The sequence below is a fragment of the Pteropus medius genome, unplaced genomic scaffold (assembly GCF_902729225.1).
Source record: "Pteropus medius unplaced genomic scaffold, Ma_sr-lr_union100, whole genome shotgun sequence".
In the NCBI taxonomy this organism is placed as follows: Eukaryota; Metazoa; Chordata; class Mammalia; order Chiroptera; family Pteropodidae; genus Pteropus; species Pteropus medius.
In genome coordinates, this window is record NW_024354503.1 from 13,332,313 (window position 1) to 13,349,367 (window position 17,055).

Below are 17,055 nucleotides of genomic sequence, written 5' to 3' on the forward strand. Positions count from 1 at the left end.
CAGCATTAGTGACTTCCCAAGGAGCAGCACAGTAAAATTCATCACCCTTTTACTTCTGTGCGAATTATCCGGCCTCTAATTTCCTAGTGGCTGAGGGTCAAGCTAATGAGGACTATTCACCATCAATCAAGTTAATAAAGCAAAGTAGCTGAGAGGGAGAAGGGCAGACACAGAGACTGATTCAAGCAAAAAGTGCCCCTGCCCAAAGAGTACCTTTGAAGAAGGGGAGAAAAAGAAGTGAAAGCAGGTATCTGTACTCCCACGTTCATGCATGATGCACAATAGCAAAAAGGTAGAGGCAGCCCGAGAGTCCTGTCTATCCACAAACAATGGAATACCATTCAGCTTGTAAAAGGAAGGAAGTTTTGACACCTGCTACATGGATGAATCTTGATGAATTATGCTAAGTAAAATAAGCTTGTCACAAAGGCCAATACATAAAATATTGTAGGATTCCTTTTGTGTGAGGTTCCTGGGGTGGTAAGATTCATAAAGACAGAAAGGAGAAGGGTGGTTGCCAGGGGCTGAGGGGAGAGGAGAGTGGGGAGTTAGTGTTTAATGGGTACCGATTTCCAGCTGAAGAGACTGAGGACTTCTGGAGATGAATGACGGTGATGATTAACCAACAGTGCGAAGGCACTTAATGCTACAGAATTAGACACTTAAAAATGATTAAAATGGTAAATGTTATGTTGTATATATTTTACCACAATAAAAAAACAAATGGGGGCAGGGGGAGTCATGACCACTTAATTCAATTTTATCCAAATACTTGAAAAAAGGTCTATATGTGACATTTCTGGGACTTTTGTGAAATAGGAAGGGGAAATAACTGATAAAATAAATTGCTGTTGAGAACATTCTAGTAAGGTGTGAACTAAATGCCCCAAAGAGATCCCTAAGGATGAGGATTACTCACCTGGTCCTGGACCTAAACATTACTGCATTCTTGAAGATGTTTTCTTTTTCAATCGCCATGGCGAGAAATTCTAAAATAGCGTTATTGAGACTGTGTGGACATAGGTTGGAAAAAAGTAAAGTCTAGAGCCTGACACTTTTAGAGCAACTTTTAGACCCATTCTGCTTTCATAAGCAAAGTAATTTCAACTCTGCAAGCATTTCATAGCCAAGCCTCTGGCTCCTCAGGGTCACACATTCTCATTAGCACCAGTGGACACAGAAAAAGGTGGTAATTCTTTCAGTTCAAGAACCCCATTGTCCAGGATACTAGCTGCCCCATGCCTTCCTCATTCACAGGGCCTTTCCACATGCTGTCCTTTCTACCCGGAATTCTCCTCCTTTAGATATCTGCATGGCTCGCCCCTCACATCCTTCAGCCTTTGCTCAAAGTCACCTTCTCAAGAGATCATTCGTGGACACTCTAGTTGAAAATGCCACCCCCCACTCCACCACAAGAGTTTTCAGTCCCCCTTGCACTGTGCCGCAGATGCTCTCACTGTCCCATTCATATCCCCAGGGCACTCCAGGTGGAGGGAATCAAATGTGCAAATGCATGAGGCTTGGAAGACTGTGGCCTAAAAGACAGTGTGGAGTAGCTCGAGTGTCGGGTGCATAGGACTGGGAGACTTGCATGAAATGGCTGGCTTAAAAGGTAACAGGGACAGACAGCTGAGGAGCTTGTCAGCTAAGCTAAGGAATATGAACGTCAGCAGGCAATGGGGAACCACTGAAGGGTTTTAAGTAGGAGAGTGATAGATTTGATTTGCAGTTTTAAAAGATTACTCTGGCAGCAAGCCGTGTGGAGGCTGAACTGGAGGGCGTAAGTCTGGAGGCAAGAAGACCAAATGTAAAAGTAACATCTTGGACATTAAAGAAGCTAAAATGATATTACAGCAGAAAGAAACACGAGAGTGAAGTCCAGCCAACTAGTATTAGAAGCAATTTTTTTTTTCTAGGAACAGATTGAATTTCAGCAGAAAAGACTTTCCTGCCACCCTTTATGGACAATATTGTGAATGTTGGCTCCTGCCTGCGTTCAAGTTGGCCACCCTAGGTCTTTCATGCATCACCGTTCAGTAAAAGCGAGCGTGGGTTTAATGGGATTGTTTGTTAAGCCCCGAGCCAAGCTTTTCTACTCACTTAGGCAGGGCTGCTCTGCCAATTTCTAAATTGGCTGTTCTTTACATATAGGGTGTGAAGGATATCTCTATGTGTTTCTATGAACACACCCATTTGGAAGGAGACTTATGTGACTACATATAATATCTTCGTGTGATTTTTCGAAGAGATGTTTATACGACCTGTATATTCCTTGGCATGAATATTTTTGTTGTATGGAGAACGGGAGAGACAATGTAAAAACTATCCCCACACCATAAGCAACTTTGGTTCATGAAGAAAAATTCGAAATAAATTATGTTCCTTAGCAATGCCTCCGAGGCTGAACAGTTCCCAAATCTATCCACTTAATCCTTCCTCCTGGTGGGTCACTCACCTTTGAACTTCATTTTTTATAACTATCGTTAAAAAATATAACAGTAACATGGCACAGACCAGACCCTGCTGAAGCCCAGGCTCTGTGCCTGCCACACCCGCACCCCAAAGAGAGAGCTCACCAAAGGGGCCATCTCGCTTATAAAAAGGAGGGCTGCTTGATGAGCTTGATGGAAAGAGCAGGGTTGTAAAAGACGGCATTCTGGCTTTAACAAGGCCAGGAAGCCCAGAGCGGAGCCAGCTGGGTAGTCTGAACAAACCCAAGAATATTAGAACCTGGGTCACAGTGAGCTGGGCTGCCACCAGGAATGTGAGGAAAAGAGACAATCTGGCGGGGGCGCTGGGGGAACGGTTGGAGTCCCTCTTTGCCAGCTCCTCTGAGGTGAGTCAATAGGCAGGCAACAGGCAGCAGGACAGTGGGGCAGGAGCAGCACTGTACCTGGCTACACAGGGCTCACATAGGCCCTCTTCATACGAGGCTCCACGACCTCTCGGGTGTGACAGGTGGACATGCACATGTCCACCTACCAGCTCAGCCGGGACAGCACCTCAGAGAAGAATCCTCCTTGGTTTGTTCCAGGATGTCCCGTTGCCAAGCTGTTAACGCATCCTGAGTAAGGAAGCAGTGGGGTACCTCACCTGGAGAGGAGGGAGGGAGTGATGACCCCATTTCCCAAGTCAATAAGCGGCACATTTCTAGACAACGGTGTTCCCTAAGTCAGTGGCGGGGCAAAGGAAAGGGCCCACCACTAGGTCTTTCATGCATCAAGGACCCTCCCTCGTCATATATTCCTCCTAATGATGACCCTTTGTGCCAGGCTCATATATATACAAAGCTCAAATGAGCAACCCCAACTCTAAATTTGTCCCTATTCATGGGAAGGAAAGGTCTTAGGCATCTTGCTTTGCCCAGAGGGAAAGATGCTGCTCCCCAGGGGAAACAAAGCCAAGGAAAGAAAAGCCTTTGTACAAAAATAAAAGACTAGAATGAAGAAACAGACAGATGCTGGCTGCCCCAGTCACCAGTGCTTGAGGCCGATTCTGTATCTTCAGCCAGGACTGTTAGGACTCTGTCCCACCACAGGCATGCAGAAGCAACAGAAGTGCTTTGGTTTTTCCTTTTTAAAAATGTCCTCCAGCCTGACCCTACCTATGCTCACACTACGGGGTCAGGAGAGGGTGAAATGAGAGCATGTGCTGGGAATTTCCTGACTTCTGTGAATTTTTCTCAGGATCTGGCCATGAGTCAATGTGATGCACTGTGACACATGGTATAACTTGCAGTGGCTCCCCCTCCCTTCTGGAACAGCATGAAAAGCATTCCCTGCTGAGTAACTGAGGACTAAAATCCCTAAGTTCCCCCCACTTCTGACTTTCCTTCCATACTGTCCCCAAATCGGAGGAGATAAGGGAACTATACTTACACCACTTAAACTACATTTATATAATTATGTATTTACATTATATATTTATATTGTATATATTATGACATAGAATACACAATAATTTCTATTTACATATTATATTTATCTGTTCTGTTATAAATTTATATTATATGTATGTATATTAAACTATATTGAATCAGGATATTAATATTTTTCCAGAAGTACAGAAAGACCTCTATGCAGTTTCCCTCCTTTAAAAATTAATCTCTCTTATATGTTTTGTTGGTCTTTATATTTGGAGCACGGGAGGAAGGATGAGAAGAGGAATGGAGAAGAGAGGAGGCTCACAGCTCAGATTTACAATGTCCTGACAAGATCTGGGAAGTTCCAAGTGAACTGAACTAGATAGGTAGGTAGAATTATCAGTCCAGTTTTATTGACAACCAACCTGAACTAGTCAAACAAAGCAGATTAATTGCAATTTCCTGTGTGAATTGTCTAAGTACCAGAACTGAATACCACTTGCCAGGGGAGACCAGCTACGACCAGTCACTCTGCTAGTGGTAGTTTATAATTACCCGAGAGTTTGAGGGGAAGTGCTTAGATCAATGACATCCTTCAAAACATCCTGGAATTAAAAGGAAGAGAGTGTTAAAATGAGCCGGCTAAACGTCTGCAGAGCTTGGCCTCACAAGGGGTTGTTGGAGCATATGTGGAAGCATTTTGCAAACTGTCAGCTGCTATCCAAACAGCAAGGACTTGTTGATATTACCATCATTAGTCTGCATTAACACACCACTGAAGGACCAAAGAAGATGAAAGCCTTGCATAAATATAGCCTAGAATGTCTAATGTGCTCGTGAGTTTAGGAGCCAATACCTTAATTCTTCTCTTTCATATGCAGAAAACGAAGGGCAGACACCAAGTGAGTTGCATAGGCATTGATGAAAATGAGACACCTCTCTACCCTAAAATCACAGCCCCTCTGCCCCCTTGGCCCCTTTCACCTCCTAGCCCAGGACCCTGAGGAAGACCCATGCCCTCAGCTGTAGAAAGCCTAACTTGGGAAGGAAAATCTCAATTTAAAGCAAAGCTCACAGAGCTCATAACACTTTCTGCTGTTGTGAGGTAAACGTAAGATATTTTCTGGGGCTCTTTCAACCAAGATGAAGAAGGTAATTTTCCTCTTCTCCATCTCCTTTTCTTCTCCTTTCCCCACCTTCCTCTCCTCCTGTCATCCTACCACCATCAAAAAAGACAACCCTTCTGTTTTCTTCTCCTTCTGGAAAAAAAAAAAAAATTTTTCTGAACTGCTGTCCCTTCACTTACCTGTGAAGGCAAAACAAGACCGTAAAATGAGGTCATTGGGTAAAAAAGAATCACTCCTTAGTGAACAAATTTTAAAAATGTGTATTGTATAGTTTTTATATTTTATTACATTTATTATTTTAAAATTATTTTTATTATAGTTGTAAAACAAATAAATATTTTAAAAATGTATTTCAAAACTAATAGAACCTTTCTTTTTCCTAGCCAACCATATACCCACCACCTTTTGCGATTTGCTTGGGGAGTTGCAAGCCGCCGGGTCTCTGAGACCCAGACAGGCCTCTGTCACCCACCGGCTCTGGAAATATTTTCTGTCAAACTCTCTGTGCTGCAGCTCACCTCTATATAAAAATGAGAAAAATAACACTCCTCCTTCCCACAGGTATGTGATGAGGTTCGGCTATTGCAAATGTGTGGAGTGTTTTAAGATCCTTAAAAGATAAAAGATTAAAGAAGTTATATGAGAAAAAAATATTATTCCAGAGTGGAATTCGCTGGTTGTCATGCTTCCTGTGACCGCCATTCCTGGTCTTACATGACTTGGAACAAGTATAGGGAATGATGAGGTCTCCAGAAAGTCTCTAAGTAATTTCTTGGCCTGCTTTTCTCTACCTTTTAAAAAACTCTCCTTCTACTTCCCCCTTTTTTTTTTCTTCTTCTTCTTCTTCAAGCTGCCAAAACCTTTTCCATCCTGATGTGCACTATCAGGAGAGGAGCCAGCTGGTTGGAGATGGACCCTTTCCCATCTCTGTGTTTTCTCCTTGTCAATCATCCCTGCCTCTTCTTTGCCTTTGCTCCCCACCTGCACCTCTTGTTTTTAACACGTCATACATTTTAATAATTGAAAACAAATCGGACTCTGAGCCCTTGGCTGTAAAATTTGCTTCTGCCTCTTGGACTGGAGGTGAAAACCGGGTACCGAATCCGCTCACTAGAACTGAGTCAGTGCCACCTCGGGACACGGGTCACTCTCATAGTGATGGAGCAGAGTCCTGCTGCCCCAGGAGGCTCCTACGGACTCAGGGCTGCCCGACAGCAGCATCACGCTAGGAATGCGGGGCGACGCCCAGGCAGCTGCTGGGGCGGACGTGAGGCAGCGGCCAAGAATGCCCCTTGCCCTGGCACAGCTGTGCCCCTCAACAGGTGCTGTCTGGTGTCTAGGTGTGCCCGCAAGTGTCACATCCTCCTCTGGGCACACAGAAACACATCCCAGATCGAGGATCTGGCCACAGGGATTTTGAGCACGAGACAGTCCATAGGTGACAAAAAGCACCCAGAGCCACGTTTCCTATACCCTCTGGCCTCAGTATGTGGCTAACTGGGCAAATTAGAGTGGCCCTTCAACTGATCCGCACCTCCCCGGCCTCGTGGGGAAGGGAGCATCCCCAGAGAAGGTGCTGCTGACCCTTCACTGGCTGGCTCTGCGCAGGGCGCCAAACCCTCATGTCATCCTCACCAGAGAATTCTTCTGTCAGGGCCCAGCTGCTCCGTTCCTACAAACTGAAGAACCAGTGACAGAGAGCTATAACAGGCCTGAACCTGGGGACAGGGCAGAACCAGGCACCTTCCTTCTGCCCCTGAGCCCCTTTGTCACGCCTTCCTGCCTCACTCTCCTTCACTCTCTACTCCCACCCTCCAACACTTACTCTTCCTTCCTCTCCCGCTGGTCTCCGTTCCCACTGCAGCCTGCCTAGCTACTCACCTCTCAGCGACCTACTCTCCTCTCAGGGGAGTCAGCTATTTTGGGTGTGTGTGTGTGTGTGTGTGTGTGTGTGTGTGTGTGTGTTACCTCGACAAGAAAAGAGAAGGGACCGTGTATTAACTATTATACGGCACCTCCCTCAACAGTGTTTTCACTCCTCTCTGCAGAAATGAAAACCAAATCAGAAAAACATCTCATGTAAAATCCTCTGTGTGTCTGTGTATAAAATCTCCTATCCCAATCCCTTGTGCTTCGGCAAGAAACTTATTTATTTGTGTCTCTCTTACCTGTAGTTTACTGTCTCACCTGTATTTTACTCTATTTTACTGTGTTTTACTTTACATTTCCCACAGGCAGTTAATGGAGCTCCATGAAAATTCAGTTCTATGATGGAGGATGGCAGGTACCTTCTGAGCTGAACAAAGTGAAATGGTCTCCTCAGTGCAGGGCCTCTCAGGACCTTCACATGATAAAGGATCACGAGAGGGACGTAGAATTCAGAGTTTTTTAAATGTACTTAAACTCAAAACCTTCTCTTTGGAGGACTATTTTTACCAATCGGGCAAAAGATGTCAGCTCCCCTCTTGAATTATGTACAGGGAACAGCACAGGACCGCGGACAGACCGACATTTAATAAAGACCAACGCCCTGCCTTACTTCAAGCCAAAAGAAAGAATTGGCCTTGTCTTTCAGAACCTTTGACTGCCTCAGTTGGAAGAGCTCCAGTCTTTGCTCCGGGGTGTGTTTCAGCCAGGATAATAAAGGAATATCCAAAGCTGTTCTTCCCACGACTAAGACCCCTCATAAAAAAGCCACACCCCTCAGTCCACCACCAACAGAACCAGCATCAGGGCCACAAAAGCACTGTGATGCCTATGAAAGTATAGATCTGGCACTTGGCTAGGATGACTCTTTAATTACAAACTCTTACCCTCCCGCTGCCCACATTCTTGAATGTGATCTAACTTCTTTTGAGCCCCTCATTAATCAACTCACCTCCTGGTTCCCTGGGGACTCATTTTGGTGATCCATGTGCCCTTGTTCTAGAAGCCTCCACACTACCCTATGGCCTGGACATACATCCATGGACCAATTTTGTTTCCTTCAAACCAGGGGGAAGAGAGCAGTGTTCTTCTAGGCTCCTGGGAATGGGGGTTGGGGGTGGGGTGTGGGGCACTGTCTGGGCCAAGCCAAGGACAGGGCCAGGGTGTTTAGAGAAGCCAAGCATGTCCCACAGAGCACCACCAGCATGGGAGCTTTGAAAAGCAGAGCGCCCTTGGCAAAGGACCTTTATGTCACTGCTATTCACAGTAGCATCTCTCGCTGGAGCATTAACTCCCATCATTTCCTCCTCATTTCCCTCTGACATTGTCCCTACAAAGAGGGGTGGGAATTATGAAAGAATTGGGCAGATGATATCCTCTGGACGACCATCAGGGTTGCTAAGAATCAAAGCAAGCATCTGCGGGCCAACTCATGTTTGTTCTTGTTCCACTCCCTGGGCATGAGTACCCAAAGGGACAGCCAAGAAAGCACAGCCCAGGAGAGCCACCAAGCACTTCGTGTGATGATGTAGCCACTTTATATCTTGGAACTTCAGTGTGTTCATCTATAGCATGGTCCCCACTTGGCTTGCCTCATGGGGACCTTCTGAGATTCATGGTGGGAAGAAAGGGGCTGTGAGATCTAAGGGCCAGTCTCTCCTCCATTTTCCCAAAGCTTTCCATTCCCGCTACTTGGCATCTCTTCCCCATGCAGATCAAATCCAGACTCCCTCTCTGTCAACACACGCGGGGACAGGAGACCCAAAAGTTCCACCTCCTTAGATTCCGATACCAGAATTACATGATAAGAGTCCCCTGAGCTGCCTTAACCTGGGACAAACTGCATCATAGAAAAGACAGCCTCCAACCCTTGCCACTTACCCCACTCTCCCAGTGCCTGAGTGTCTTGTCACCTCTGCGAAGCCTTTTCCTGGGAAGCTCTCAAAGATTGTGGCAAAGCAAATGTTACTTTGACCCTATTAAGATTTAACCCAAGGTGATCATACCGTCATCTTCCTAACTGGTCCATACAGAGCGAGAAGGCAGGATGAGGAGAGAAGGCAGGGAAGAAAGAACGGGCCTCTTCCCTGCTCCCTCAAGCCAACCACTAGGCCAGTTACAGACTCTCTGAAGTTGGTGCCCAGTAATTTGCCCAGCATAAATCAAATGGAAATCCAAGATTAGAAGATGCCTTTCCCTGGACAGAAGTACCCTCCAGGTGTCAACAACCAGGACATTGACGTGCGCTCAGCATAAGGGCTCCCTGTCACTGGGCTGTGGACCCTTTACCCTTTACCCCTCCTGACCGTGACTCATAGAGCCCTCATCAGCCCAGTCTCAGGCTTTAGGGTGTGTAGTCTCAGCCCTTCACACACCCTCTCTGTCTATAGGGACCCTATCCTTGGCCTGGGGCTGCCTGCCCCTCTTCCCTGAAAATCCAGCACAGGGGAGACTCTAGGAGAACCCCAATCTGTAATGTGAGAGAGTTAGGACACACTATCCAAGGACAAAAGAGGCGGGTGGAAGGCGGGGGGGGGCGGCCATAGAAAAGGGCAGGAAAAGAGAAGACAAGAGATGGGGAGTGGAAGGGAGAAAAAGAAAAGAGGAAAAAAAAGAAGAGAGGGGGGAAGAGAGAGGGAGAAATTTTAGGCCAGGAAACCTTTAAAAATGAAATTTCTCTTCTCGAATAGAGGGATGTGACTGGGGAAGGAATGCCACAAAAGGGAGCACATACAAGTAAATATAAATATAGTTATTTTAGGACTCGGTGGAGAATGGACGCTGGTGGTCTCCCCCTTCTTCCTGGTGGGTCGGCGTTCATCCCAGGGAGGAAAACTGGGCCATCACAAGTCCAGCCCTGCGGCCCGACGAAGCGGCCAGCACAGAACCGCAGTGGGCGGCCACACGGGCGGCGGCTCTGGGCCGCACCTTGAGGCGGTCGACCCGTATGTGTGAGCAACACTTTGATATCTGGCCACGAAAGGGCGAGCTCTCAAAGCCCCCATTCATGGACCCTACACACAGGAGTGGCAAGCAGAAAAAAAACTGTTTCCCCGTCAGTCTAGAAAGGTGGGTTCCTGTTTATTAATCGAAGACCACATAAAGAATGCGCGGTTACAAATGTTCTTTCTGAGGACCACAGAAGCTGGTGGCTGGATGTAAAAAAAAAAAAGAAAGAAAGAAAGTTCCATCTGGTGATTACCTGGGACAAAAAGCTGCCGCTGCAGCCCCCTTGTTAGTTTCAGAAAAAAAAATTCTACTAAAAAGTACGAGGGGTACTATTTTCAGCAGGCCGGCCCTCATTTAGGGCAAGGTGGCTTTCCATGGGGCCTGCTGAAAACGGGCCTCCTATGGGTAGCTCTGCAATAGTGGGGTGAGCAGCAGCCAGACACGACGCCCCCCTTCTTCCTACCAGTACCCCTTTTTTCTTCCTTCCGAGTTTGTAGCAATGGGAAACACCTAAGGGGATTTTTTAAAAGGTCATCAGCAATTAGCTCCCTGTGGAAATCGGGGAAAGTCTAGAGGAGGCCTTCGGAGGAGGTTCAGAGAAACTCATTTATCGGCAAGCCTGGCCCAGCCCAAGAGGGTCCCCCCTCCCATCTGAGACCATGGCTGCACTTCCCACCTACAGCAGGGACCGTGGAAAAGGAATTAAAGGGCAAACTAGAGATAAGATGGAGGCTCGGGTTCTCCTTTGAAGCTTAATTAAAGCAAACTAATCAGCCTTGCACTGCGCGCTGCAGACTACCCATATGGCAGCGAAGATAATCGTTAACAGGGAGCGATGTTATCCCGGAGTGGAGGGTGAAGAGGAAGCTGGTTCGGGCTTCCAGGGCAGTAGAGAAAATCTGGACTGTGATAATTCAATACAAATCGTGCCTGGGGGCAACAAAATTCTAGCTCTCCCCAGATAAGGGGGGAAGGAGACCAGCAGGAGAAATGGATTTGAGGCCTTCCGCATTTAATTTCTTTCTCTGGCAGACCCTAACTGATTTCTAGGTGAGGGGATCAAACAGCCCTGTCACCAAATCACAAAATCGTCTCAAATATGTGCAGAATGTACCCCATCCAGCTCCTGGACCACCAGCACGTTTTATGATTTCTTTACACTACAAATATTTGGCAGTGCTGAAATTACCCAATAAAATCAACCTGGGGCTTCATCTGCAGTTCAGAGTCACTCTCCAAGTGTTTGCTGGAGTCCAGCCCAAAATAACCACCTCTCATCTTATTCTAATATCACGGGAAAATATGTCCCCCTTCCCATATCTGCCTACCACCATCTGCGAGTGAAGGGAAGATTCCCATTTGGTGTGTGTGGTTGTTGTTTTTGCTGGTGATATGGCTACTGTTGTTTTCCACACAGGATGGATTGCCCATGGGTGACATCCAGGTCCCATGAGCGGACTACAGGACCAGTCCTGACCCTCCACAGACGGAGTGAGTCCAGGCCAGCCACCAGGACAGAGGCCAGGCCTGCCACTTTGGGCAGCCACAAGGTAGCCTAATGGCCTGAGTCAGAAGACCAGGACTCAGAGATCTTCCCCTCAAGCCTTTCGGTCTCAAGCCCTCCACCTTCCTGCCCAGAGAAGTAGGGGCGGGGGGCGGGGGAAGAGAAGAGGGCAGTCTGAGACAGAGATGGAAGCCACGGCTCAGAAGGGTCTGATACAGAAGGGCCATCCAGGGCGAGCAAGAGAAGAAAAGAGAAGCAGAAGGCAGACATACATAGTCATAACTCTTCAAGGTACGCAGGGACATCAGGCAGGTGGACGCCGTCATCAGCAAAGCCAGTATTTGTTCTGCCCACAGAATAAGATTTCTCCCCATGCTAAGACATTGGCACATGTCTCCATCACCTTTGCCTTTGAGTTCAAGGTTCTTGGAGAATACAATGTGGGTTGCACACAAAGCCATCCTGGCCTTACTTAGAGAAGCTGGCACTATTTTCCCTCTTCACACAGGAGAAAACAGATATATAGAGAAAGAGGCAAATCAGGAAGAAAGAAGTGAATCGGGAGGAATCTAAGCAAGGTTCCTCAGGCCGGACCCAAAACTCTGCAGTCCAGCGTTGCCCTGTGTCCACAAGGAGCTGGCCCTGAGGACCTTTTAAGAGGCTTGGAGGAATCCGCATTTGCCTGCTAAGCACCTGTCTCCAAAAGCCTCAGTTTCAGGGGCTTGGGATCTAATCCAAGTAACTTGGTGAGCAGTTTCCTCCAGAAGCCTGCAAACCTCCAATGTCTGGACAACATGGAGGATGAAGTCCTGAACAGTTGAAGAGATGCTACATGGATTTCTGCACACATACAGCTCCTTTAGGTGGTACTTCCAGTTGGTTCTCTATGTATGGCAGTGATGGTACCAAACTAGGTCATTTCCAGCCTTCTGGATGGCTCTGTACCCTACACACAAACCTCCCCCCAGTTGGAAAGAACTCCTCAACCCTACTGAACGAAATTCCTCTCTGTTCCCATAGAGCAGCTTCTTCCTTTCTCTCATCCAGTTATTTAAGATTTTGGTTCTCCTGCCCTTCTCCTGAATGGATTCACTACAATCTGCATTGAGCTCCTCATGCCTGTCCATACATGCCACTTGTCACCATCTTGCTCAACGTCTTCAAGACATCAAATATGACAAATAGCCACTTCGTAATGTGCCACACCCTACGGCATATGGTAGAGATGAATGTCATTTTAATCAATCTATCTTTTGAAAATTCAGATGTACACAAAAAATGAATTAAATGGCAATTGTTTAAAAAACAGTTCATTGCATAAAGAAGGAATACCCTATTTGGCGTTACAAAAATATGTGATTTATACCTAATATCTCAGGAGCATATTTATTGCATTAAAGAGAAGGGTACATATGGGTCCATGGATGTGTTTTTGCATCCAAAAGCCTGGGCCTCTGGCCTTTTAAATCAGGACCAGGTTGCCCGCCACATACCTCTCTCTTGCCTGTCACTCACCAGAAGTGGCCCCTGGCAGACCAGAGCTCTGCTGTGAAAATAGATGCTGCAGAGTTCACCCAAAATGTTTTTTAAAAAGCCTAAAACAAAAACTTTCCGCTCAAAGCAGGCAAGCATTACTTTTTCAAAGTGTTACCTAACAGAAGGCCTTATAAAGCTCATAAAAACCAGGAACATCTGGTAAACGGTGTCAATTTTACACGTCCTCCAGCACAGGGTACATAACTCTTGTTTCCACTGGTGTAACTCAAGGATGCTGGTGCGTCTCTGGGCACCCTGCCCGTCCTGATTTTCATGGGATGATCTCAAGCCAAAAGGTCCGTCTCCACCGTCCACCAGCCCAGCAACACACAACAGACAACCTCGGAGCCCAGATCCAAGAGGCAAGGGCGGGGAGAGCAGAATCAGCCAAGGACATCACTCCTGCTATGACAGGCACACATGAAGTGCTGGGAGCCTTGGTGGGGCACAGACGAGGGTGCTACATGTGACTGGCAGACTGACATTTTTGGTGCCTTTAAAATACCATGAGAACCTGTGGTTTTAATATTTATTCGTTTATCCTAGATGTTAAACATACGTCCTCTGCCTGGGTAGGGTGCCAGGGGTTAGGGCAGTGTTACTCAAAAACATTTAAAATCAACATTTCCAAGTCGTCTGGAAATGAGGTCACGGTCCCATCAGCTGTTTTTTTCCTGCCAAGTGAAGACCCCAAAGGCTCCACTGTGAGATTCTGACTTTGCTGTCAAAAGGTTTCCTTCTTTTCAGTTGGTCTGCCTTCCTGTTCTGTGACTTCCAACACTAGGGACAGCCATTAAAATCAAGGGACCCTCATTCTTTGCAAAATCTATGTTTGCATGCTCCTTTGGGATGCACTGCATTTAGGGCTTAGGATTGCCCCACTCTCCAAAACCCAGTAGACATGGGACATTGCAAAAACCCAGGGATAAGCTGAGAACCCCTAGCCGAAAGAGGGCTGATCACGTGTTCTTGGGCCTCAATTCTCGAGTCTCAAGTCTGAGAGATGGCTCTGACTTTCTCACAGGATTGATTTGAAAAGCAAACAACTTCATACACATGGATGTGGCCTGCAAGACATTCCACAAGGGTTACTTACAGTTATGCGTTTATAATTGCTTAATCTTTTGTCTCCTCCACAGTCTTCACTAATAAACCCATTTCTGGCTAACGAATTAAGAGAAAATCTGCTGAAAGTTTTCTGGGCAAGAAATGTTACTGCCGATGAAATATACTTGTGTTAGAGAAAAGAACTCTCTGGTACATCCTCCTTCCCTGCGCTTGCTGTCTGAAAACAGAGCCACAGCAGCCATTCTGTAATCATGAGACTACAAATCCAAGAATGAAAAAGGTCATACACTGAAGGTGGTTGGAGATAGACATAGAAAAGGCCCGGATCCTTGATGTTATCACTGAACCAATGCCAGCAAATGCCTGCTTTTGGACTTCTTGTTATGTGAAAAAAATAAACCCTGTTGGGATTTCTATTACTTGCCGCTGAATTCTAACAAATTTAGTTCCTCTGTTATTGGTTCTCTTAGGACCTTGCATTTTCTTCTGAAGAACTAATCACAGTTATAATTACTTTTTAAAATTATTTAACTATAGTGTCATTATATGTTTAATGTCTCTCTCCCCAACTAGATTTTTAAGTTCTTAGAGGGCATGAACCACGTCTAGTTCACCATTGAATCCCTTACTCCTTGCTCAATGCCCAGTATCTAGTAGATGCTCAATAAATATTGGCTGGTTAAGTGAATAATTCTTATTCGAATGGCGTCACCTTGCTTCTTATTCTCAGTAACACTAATGTGGTGATCACTCAAATTAGTGTTAAGATTCTGGCAACGTGGAGTGGTCTCTCCACCATTTTACTTCCAACACTAACTTGAGCCATATTTTCCATGACAGTCAAGCCACCTCCCTTACGAGGAATAACACCCAACACCAACCATTAGAACACCCTCGATAAATACTTGAACAGAATTTGCCGCCTCCGAGAGTTGTGTCTAATAAGATAAATGCATTCTGTGTTCTAAAGGCAATTTGAATCCTTTCTTTTGAACTTCGAGCCTCAGGAGCACAATACCTCCATAAGTAATATTCCCCATACAGCTGCCTGATTTTATTTTAAGAAGAGGGAAAAACTTTTTCTTTAATGAAAAACCTTCTTCCTTTTCTTGCCTGGACTGTGCGTTACCACTTCTAGTCTCAGCCGGAACTGGCAACCCAGGAGCAGCCCCAGAAAAGAGAAGGAAAAAGAATTAAATCCCACCACCCACAAGGGAACAGGAGTTTACAAAATAGTTTTCCCGTGGTTGGCTGAGAACACAGAGTAGAGGGTGGTCTCTCCTTCCATCGCTTGTCCCTGGTCCTCCTTGTGTGAAAGGGGTGTATATTACCTTTTCCTTCAGTTAAATGCCAACACACAGACTCCTGGAAAAGGTCCATCAGCAATTCGAAGGCAAAATCTCCCACATGAAGTAGGAGGATCCTGAGTTTCAGCTTCCTGTCTCTATTCACATTGTACCTTCCAAACAGAGGGAGACTGGTCCCTGTGGGGCCATAAACCATAACGGTCAAGAACCATGATTCCAGACCTGGGAACTCTGCCACTTCCTAGTTATATGATCCTGGCATTTTATCCAGTCTCCATAAAATTCACTCTCTGCATCGCTAAAACTGGGAAATCAGTGAGATAACCCATGTAAATGCAAGCTTGCCACACAGTAAGCCTCAAAAAGAAATCCAGATATTTTTATCCAGGCTCAACCAGAGTCACACTTACCTATTAAACCATGCTCCGGGAGTTGCTAAAAAGGCCTTAAAGGCTTTTCCTCCTGTTTGGCCAGTTCCCCCAGCCTTCTCTAGTCTGCCTGTGTCGTCTCCTAGTTCATCCACCTCTCTGAGCCTCATTCTCTAAACTAAGCTACTCCAATTTGAGAGACAGCTTCTGCTGCATTTAAATTGTGGACCCCAGCACCGGACCAGCTCAGCCACTACCTCAGTTACCCTGAACTTTGCTCCCCATTTCTATGGCAGGCAAATAACCCTCCCTCAGTTTATTTTCATTCTCTGAAATTCAGGAATAATAACTTCTACTTTGTAGGATTGTTATAAAGTTGAAGAATTAAATAATCTTTGTAAAAAGTGCCAGGTACATACTGGGCACTTAAATTGTACTTAGTATTGCTCATAATAATAATGATGATAATAATGATGGTAATAATAATATCATTGATATTATTACCATCATTATTAAAGGTCCAAGTTAGCATAGGCCTAAGTTAACCAAAACAAACAAACAAACCAGAAGTAAGGACAAAAAATGTTTTCCTTTTCTTAAAGCTGAGAGACACCTTGGCAGTTGGCCGGGGTCTGGAAGAGGAGCCGGCCAGCCACCCAACATGCCGCCGCTTCCCAGGAAGATCCTGCCTGAAAGCCGAAGCCCCACTGGGCAATTTCCAAAGACGCCGGGCACATTGTTGGCACCACCACACAAATAAAGAAGAATGTGCGGTTGCAAATACATGTACAGATTTGGATCAAAAATAAAGTTCCCAGATGGACCCACCAAGCTCATATTTTAGGATTTCTTTCTCTCTCTGTCCCTCTATGTGTCTCTCTCTCTCTGGCAATATTCTAGACTCCTGAAAATAGAGGTTTATTGTGGAAATGCTGACAGACCCTTAAATAGAGCACTGTATTTGCAACACTGTAATTATGCCTCCATTGAAAAGCTCCAAAGAAAACATGATTTCCTTGTGCAAATAAATCATGCATGGCTTTCAAGGCCCAGATTTAAATCATCCGAACCGTAAAGAACCGTCCTCTTCCATATATAAATGGATTATAAATAATAATGACTTAAAAAAAAAAAAAAACTAGGCCTATACCAGGGAAACGTAGATGAACTTTTATGGTATTCATCAAAATAAACCTTCCAATGGAGGGAAATTGTTCCCTTAGGGCCATAAACCATATAACCGTCAAGAACCACACCTCACTATTATCCCACCATCCTAATGCTTGTGTGGTTATAAGAATTGTCTTATCGTAGGATTGATTTGATAGGCCTAGAATTTGCCCCCGGATAAGTAATAAGTAAGAGACCTATATCTTCTCCTATTCACACCTAGCACAGGACTCAGGTT

At 45.7% G+C, this 17,055-nt stretch overlaps 1 protein-coding gene across 2 annotated transcripts in view; it reads right to left on the reverse strand.

Moving 5' to 3' along the window:
• The window catches only part of RUNX2 (RUNX family transcription factor 2), a 234,126-nt gene that overhangs the window by 20,127 nt on the left and 196,944 nt on the right, over window positions 1-17,055 (reverse strand). Inside the window, exon 6 of one of the 2 annotated variants that reach the window (XM_039854245.1) lies at window positions 4,430-4,467. The exons of the other annotated variant lie outside the window; for it this stretch is intronic. Within the exon in view, the coding sequence (XP_039710179.1) occupies window positions 4,445-4,467 (23 nt within the window). The 3' untranslated portion in view covers window positions 4,430-4,444. Of the gene's footprint in view, window positions 1-4,429; window positions 4,468-17,055 lie in introns of those variants that run through there. 2 annotated transcript variants of the gene reach the window in all.